This window comes from Eriocheir sinensis, chromosome 59, assembly GCF_024679095.1.
Source record: "Eriocheir sinensis breed Jianghai 21 chromosome 59, ASM2467909v1, whole genome shotgun sequence".
NCBI classification, from domain to species: Eukaryota; Metazoa; Arthropoda; class Malacostraca; order Decapoda; family Varunidae; genus Eriocheir; species Eriocheir sinensis.
The window spans coordinates 3,531,788-3,539,474 of NC_066567.1; the positions used below are offsets into that span (position 1 = coordinate 3,531,788).

Below are 7,687 nucleotides of genomic sequence, written 5' to 3' on the forward strand. Positions count from 1 at the left end.
CACTTTCTTCCTTGCTATTCAGAATTGGGGAAAAAATATGGTCACTTTCTTCCTTGTTATTCAGAAATGGGGAAAAAATAGGCTCACTTTCTTCCTTGTTATTCAGAATTGGGGAAAAAATATGGTCACTTTCTTCCTTGTTATTCAGAAATGGGGAAAAAATATGGTCACTTTCTTCCTTGTTATTCAGAAATGGGGAAAAAATATGGTCACTTTCTTGCTTGTTATTCAGAATTTGGGAAAAAATAGGCTCACTTGTTATTCAGAATTGGGAAAAAAATATGGTCACTTTCTTCCTTGTTATTCAGAATTGGGGAAAAAATAGGCTCACTTTCTTCCTTGTTATTCAGAATTGGGAAAAAAATATGGTCACTTTCTTCCTTGTTATTCAGAATTGGGGAAAAAATAGGCTCATTTTCTTCCTTGTTATTCAGAAATGGGGAAAAAATATGGTCACTTTCTTCTTTGCTATACAGAGTTAGGGTAAAATACTTCCTTCCTGAATGTAGAAAAGAAAATCATGTATCTCCTTCGGTAGTATACAGAATTGGGGAAAAAATATGGTCACTATCTTCCTTGCTCTACAGTGTGGGGAAAAAAATACTTCTTTCCCTCGCGTCACACCATGGAAAAATAGTTCTTGTTCGGCTTCGCGTAGGGAAAAAATATCTGTGCCCTTCCTTGGCCCTTCTGGGAACACGAGAACGGAACGAGGCGGGAACGAGACGCTGGAACGAACGAAACGGTGTGAAAATGATGAAGTAACGGGAACGGAAGAAAATGTGAGGTGTTGAAAGGAAAGATAACAATGAAACGAAAAAAGAAAAGAGTTGTAGGGAACGGAAGAGTAAAGGAACAGCAAATAAAAGATGGAAGAATATTGAAAGAAAAGATAACAAATGAAACAAAAAAAGATGGATAAAAATGAACTAGAATAAGGAAGATAGAGAATAAAACAGAGAAGAATGAAAATGAGACGAAAAAGATTGTAGAAAGATAATACAGGAAACAAAAAAGAAATATATAATAAAAATGAAACAAAATAAGCAAGAAAAAATAAACAAAATATAAGAAAGATGGAAAATGAGAGAACCAGAAAATCAGACTAAAAACTAAAAAGAAAATATAACCAAAAAAAGAAAATAAAGACAAAAAGGAAGGCGACTGTTTTCAAAATGTTCCTACTACGATATATACATAAAATAAATAATTTATCATATATATATTCTATTTTATATATATATAGATATCTCCTATACTTTGGTGCCAAGCTATACACAGTTCATACGATAATATACACGCGGGGTGGGATTAGATCGCATTTACCACGAACCCTCCCTCCTCGATCCTCTTTGAAGACTCACCGAAATTGAAAAAAAAAAAAAAAAATTCGTAAAAGTCGTCGGAGTTGTATGAGGGAAGGACCGGGAAGGGACGGGGCTCTGCGGTAAACTTTGATCTCTGTCTCATCTCTTACGCTATTAAGCTCAGTGGAGTGGTGGTGGAGTGGGGCTTGGAGTAGGAGTGGAGTGGGGATTGTATTGTCATGTAGTGGTGGTGGTGGTGTGGTGGTGATGGTGGGTCGTTTGGAAATATAGGGATAGGTAGGCTACAGAAGTAGTAGTAGTAGTAGTATAAGAGGGAAACAGGTAGAGAGGGAGGAGTGCAGACTATAAGATACCTGTTCAGCTGCCCCCAAACACCTGAGACGCCGAGAAAGAAAAAATGAAAGTAAAAGAGATGAGAGAAAGGAAGAAAACGACGAGAGAACGGACGGGAATATAGAAATGCAAGGACAGAGGTAGTAGTAGTAGTAGTAGTAGTAGTAGTAGTAGTAGTAGTAGTAGTAGTGGTAGCAGGAGCATCCACAGAATTACTCGATTTTTGTATACATTATATTTTTGTGATTACTGTTTTTTGTCTTGTAACTGAATGGCCACGAAATGCGTACATATATTTCCGTACATACATATATATGTGCACATATATTTACCTACACACGCACATACATACATAGATACATTCATATAACCATACATAATAAACGGGGAGATATCCGTATAGAAAATTAAGTACAAGAGAAGATGGAAAGATTAGAGGAAGCGAGGAAGGAAGAAAGGACGGGTAAGGGAAGAAGGAAGAAACGAGGAAAGAGAGAAGGCAGGTTGATAATAGAAAGGAATGAAAGAATGTATGTTGAGTGGGACAACGAAGGAAGGAAAGAAGGAGAAAAAGGAAATTAAGTAGATGTAAGGAAAGGAAGAAAGAAGATAGATGGAAGTAAGGAATCTAGACAGAGAAAAAAAATAGGTGAAAGGGAAAAAAAGAACTGAGGATAGAAGGAAAGGAGGGAAGGAAGGGTTAGGAAGGAAGGAAGGAAGGAAAGAAGCTTTGGAAAATTACAAAATCCTTTAGAAACACACACACACACACACACACACACACAGAAGCAGCCTACACAGTACAACACAAACAAACGGCAACACAGCAGACAGAAACAGCCTCGCCCCGCCGCCCTGCAAACAAGACAAAACAAAGACGCCCCTAACAAACAAACAAACACCGAACCTCCGCTCCGCCATTTTTAAAACACCAACAAACAAATGTAAACAAAGATAATGATCACTCTTGTTTGCGTGTCTTGTCTGTCTTGTTTGTACGTACGTTGGGACCATTTTCTTTGTTTGTTTTTGGGTTTCTTGTTTACCGTTGTTTACGTTTCTTATTTTAATACTCTAAGATAATTACCCGTATTTGAATTTCTTGAGTCTAGTTTCTTTACCACGTTCATCGCTATATTATTGTCATTCTTCCCATTATATTTAGTTCTATTTTTCTTCATCAATAATCTAAGCAAAAATTATCATGTATATCCTGAGGAAAGTTAATCATGTATATTCTAGGCAAAGATTAGTATCATGTATTTCTAGTTTTCCTCACCCATCCATTGGTTCTCTAGCGTCTCTGTTTCCGGTTTCCTTTCCGTGGTTTGTTCGGCGTGTTTGCCTTGCCCGGCGCGGCCTGCGGGGCGGGGCGGCCAGTCCGCTGTTTGCTCGGGGCGTCGGGACAAACCGGGCGTGTTCAACGAGGCGGAAGCTCGCCCGACGCTCGCCGCTTGTCGTGGGAGCGAGGGGCAAGCGCTCGCCTCGTGGAACGCCCCGGGGGGGTCTTGCGGGGCGGGGCGGGGCGATGCGAGGCCAGAAGCTTCGGGGACGAAAGGCGCCACCACGGGGATACGAACAGACTTATGAACAAACTCACTAGAACACCGAGGCCCGGGCCGCCGCGCCTGCTGGCCCGGGAACACCTAACGGGGCCGAATGGGGTGGGTGGGGGGGGGGGGGATGAGGGGCAGCGCGTCCCCCTCACCTCACAGGACGAACAGCAGGGGGGGTTGGAGATCAGTGTTGTCCTTGTTGCCCCGCGGCGCCTGTGTTGGGTTGGGGTGGGCGGGGGCGGGGGGGGGAGTATGGAGTGTGGTGGTGGGGGCGGCCGGACGCGGAGGCAGCCAGAGTGTCTTGGGCGTGGAGGACAACAGGCATTGTGCTGCGCGCCGCGTGCCCGGGCGTGGCAACGCGACGGGCCTGAGATACTAAGGGGCTGCCCCGCTGGAATGAAGAGTGCACGGGGCGGGGCACACCTGCCGGCGAGCTGGTGTGGCAGCCCCACAGGGAATTGAGGGGGGTAGGGGGCGTGGCGTGGCTGCGAGGCGCCAGTGTTTCTCTGGTCAGTGTTTCCTGGTGGCAGGGACGCCGTTCAGTCCTGGGCCCCGGCCAACAGCATGGTGGCGCGGCCGTTCAGGCTGGACACGACCTTGCCGTTTGCATGGGGGAGGGGGGCGTGCACCAGGGCTAGGGCGGGGGGTGGCGACGGGCCGGGGCCGCCCAGGGGCGGGGCGCGCGTGTCCTCCGAGTCTATCCTTTCCAGCGACACTTTGGAGAAATGGAAGCGGAGGCCGTTGTGCCGCAGCAGCGCCTTGGTGCGGTAACGTGGCACAGCCGACCCCGCTACTGCCGCCGCCACCGCCGCCGCCGTGGGCGTCACGGCGTCACTGTCTGACTCGAGCGGCGAGTCCGAAAAGCTGTCCGAGGACCAGGAGACTCGCTTGGTCTTCCTGGCCGGGGAGAGCGGCGGCGGCGGCTGGTGGCGCGTAAGCAGCAGCGGACGCGTCAGGGAGGGAGAGGCCGGCTCCCCCACCACCTGCTGCGAGGCGCTGCGCGGCGGCACCTCCGCGGCTTCCTCGCTCGGCGTGAGACTCGTCATCTCGAAGTCAAGACTCTTCTGCTTGTTGCGGGCGAACAGTGCCCGCCGCAGGGAGGGCCGGTGGGTGGCGGTGAGTGGCGGGCCGCCGCCCTCCACGTCATGGCCGGTGCCCTCCTCCAGACTACTGGACTGCGTCAGGAAGCGGAACACTCGCGAGGTACGCACCAGGGGGCTCTTGGGGGGCGAGGCCTCTTTGGGTGAGGGCGTCGCTTGCTCCGCCGCGGGTGGCTCAGCCTGCACGCCCTGCAGACTCTGCCCGCTCTGCACGCCCTGCGGAGAGCTGCTGGGTGGCCGCGGCGGCGGCGTCTCGCGGGCGATGGAGCAGCTGGAGCCGCGACCGCGCATGCTGAGCTCTGAAGAGCGCCGCACGAGGCGCGGCGCCGCTGGGTCGCCGGCCGCCGCGGCGCCGGGCTGCACCAGGATCTCCGACATGCGCCGCTGCAGCTTGTGTTGCAGCGGCATGGACAGGGACGGCGTCACCGAGGGTCGGCGCGACGCGGACACGGACGGTGCGCGGGACTGTATCTCGTAGTTCACCTCGCTGCGGTACAGCCGCTTCCGCAGAAAGTTCTTGAAGTTCTTTCTGAGCACCTTGCTCTTGATGCCGTAGACGAAGCCGTTGATGGCGGGCGCCAGGGTGAGGAGGGTGAGGTTTGCCAGGGCGAGGGTGTGGGGAGGCTGCACGCGGCCCATTGCCTCGTAGAGCACGCAGGCGGCGGGCGGCAGGTACAGCAGCAGGAAGGTGCCCACCAGGTGGCACACGGTGGTGGCAGCGGAGCGGCCTCGGTAGCGGCTGAGGTAGAAGTGTGAGCGCTGCGGCGTGACTGTGGCCTGGGCCGACACCGTCACGTCCCACAGCGCCGTCACGATTCGGTGGCGGTGGTGTCGAGCGATGACCAGGATGCGGAAGTTGGCGGTGGCCACGAGCAGGGCCGGGAGCAGGTAGCCGAGCAGTGCCAGCAGGACGGCGTAGGCACGGCCCAGCAGTGGCGGCGCCGAGGCCAGGTCCGGCGAGCAGCCCGTCGGTGGCCGCGGAGCGCCGCGCATCCCCGGCAGCGCCATGGGCAGCGCGCAGAGAGCCGCGGCCAGCACCCAGGACACGCCGACGGCGGCGGCCACGCGCGGCGGCGACACGAAGCGCGCGTAGTGCAGCGGCGCGGCGATGGCCACATACTTGTCCAGGTTGAGGGCCGTGAGCGTCCAGACGGCGGCCACGTGCAGGGTGGCCCACGCACCGCCCGCCACCCAGCACCCGGCGCCGCCCAGCCACTCGTCCTGAAACACAGAGACACGGGTCAAGGATACAGAGTAACACCCAACACGCTCCCCGCCCCCAGCACCACCCAGTCAACACCCTGGAGGCGCCACTTGCCACCCCGCCTGCTACACAGAGACACTGGATTAAAGCTACTGCATGACACCAAACATGAACACCTACCCCACCCCGAACACCACCCAGTCCCGACGCCGCCCAGCCACCCCTCCTGCTACACAGAAACACAGGGATTAAGGCTACTGCATAACACCACACACGCCCCCCCCCCTCCCCCACCCAGCATACATCCCAGCCAACACTCGCCCCCCCCCCCCACCCCACCCCTCCAGCGACACACACACACTTAGGGGTTAAGGCTACTGCATATCCACCCCCGCACCCCCCGCCCTGCACACGCCCAGCCATCCCTTCTGCAACACGGAAACGCTTTGGTTAAGCTACTACACCAAGCAACCCCCCCCCCCTCCCGCCGCCCCCCGCCCTTCGCACCGCCCAGCCAACACCCGGCGCAGCCCACAACAGAGTCGCTCGGGCTAAAGCTACCACACAACTCCCAACATGTACCCTCCTCCCCTAGACTTGCCCCTACTCACTACCCACCCAACACCCTCCGCCACCCAGCCACTCCTCCTGACACACACACACACACACACACACACACACACACACACACACACGCGCGCGCGCGCTCGCGCGGTTTAAAGCTACTACATAACACCAAGCACGCTCCCCCCCTCAGCTCCCACCACTCAGACAACAACGGCGGCTTCTTAGCCACCCCTCCAACACACACACACATACACACACACACATACACACACACACGGGTTAAAGCTTACTGCATAACATCAGTGTCGCCACCCCCGCCCCGTCCCCCATGCACTTCCCTTCTCTCAGTTTCCCCACACGCTGCATCACCCCGCCCCGCCCCGCCCCGCCCCGCGCCGCGCCGCCCCCTGCCATGCTCGCCTAAATATACCAGCGGGACGCAGTGGGGCAGGTCGTGGCGCCCCTCACACATGCTGCGCCGCCCCCCCTGCCTCCCTCACCTCCCCTCCTCCTTCACCTCCCCTCCTCCCTCACCTCCCTCCTACCTCTCCCCCCTCCTCCCCTTTCGCCGACTGCCCCTTCCTAACCTTCCCTCCGCCCCCCTCCGCGCCTCATCGCCCCCCTCCGCGCCTCACTGCCCCCGTTGCTTTTAACAGCCCCCATTAAATCCCGGCACAAACTGCCTCCTCCGCCCCCCCCTAGCACCCCATTGTCCCCCCCTCCCCCCCCCCCCATCCCCCCCCCTTCACCCCTTACCGCGACCGGGGGGGGCTTGACTGCACACACTCGCATCCACACCACCACCACCACCACCACCATCACCACCATCACCACCACCACCACCACCACCACCATCACCACCACCACCACCACCACCACCATCACGACCGCCACCACCACCACCGCCGCCGCCGCAAAGTCAGCCTTACCGTCACGTATCAGCCTCATTGCAAAACCCCGGGCTCGGGATGCCGCAATGACTCCCCACCCCCTCTTTTCCCTCTCCTTATTTCCCCCTCTCCTCCCTCCCTCTCCCCTTCCTCTCCCCTTTCTCTCCTTTCCTCCCTCTCCTTCATTTCCTTTCTCCATACTCCCTCCCACCCTCTTTTCCTTCTCTTTCTTCCCTTCCTCCTCCTTCTCCCCTTTCTCTCCTTTCCTCCCTCTCTTTCCTTCATTTCCTTTCTCCACACCCCTCCCACCCCTCTTTTCCTTTTTTTTCTCCCCTCCTCCTCCTCCCCCTTTCTCTACTTTCCTCCCTTTCTTTTCTTCATTCTCTTCCTCCTCCTCTGTCTCTTCTCCTTTCTCTCCCTTTCTCCATCCCTTTCTTCCTCCCTTCTCTTTTTCCCCATCTTTCCCTCTTCTCTTCACCCCCAACGTTTGTTCATCTCTTCCCGCTCCTTCCCCTTCTCTTCACCCCCAACTTTTCTTCCTCTCTTCCCTCTCCTTCCCCCTTCTCTTCACCCCCAACTTTTCTTCCTCCCTTTTCTCTCCTTCCCTCTTCTCTTTACCTCCAGTTCTTCTTCCTCACCTCTCTCCTCCCTCCTTTTTTCCCTTCTCTTCACCCCTTGCTTTTCTTCCTCCCTCTTTCCTTCTTCCTCC

The 7,687-nt window shown here is 54.9% G+C and overlaps 1 protein-coding gene across 1 annotated transcript in view; it reads right to left on the reverse strand.

The window, feature by feature from the left end:
* Window positions 1-3,480: 3,480 nt before the first annotated feature.
* Window positions 3,481-7,687, reverse strand: part of LOC126985391 (uncharacterized) — a 102,131-nt gene continuing 97,924 nt past the window's right edge. The window contains exon 5 of the mRNA XM_050840195.1: window positions 3,481-5,538. Coding sequence (XP_050696152.1) covers window positions 3,757-5,538 — 1,782 coding nt within the window. The 3' untranslated portion in view covers window positions 3,481-3,756. The remainder of the gene's footprint in view (window positions 5,539-7,687) is intronic.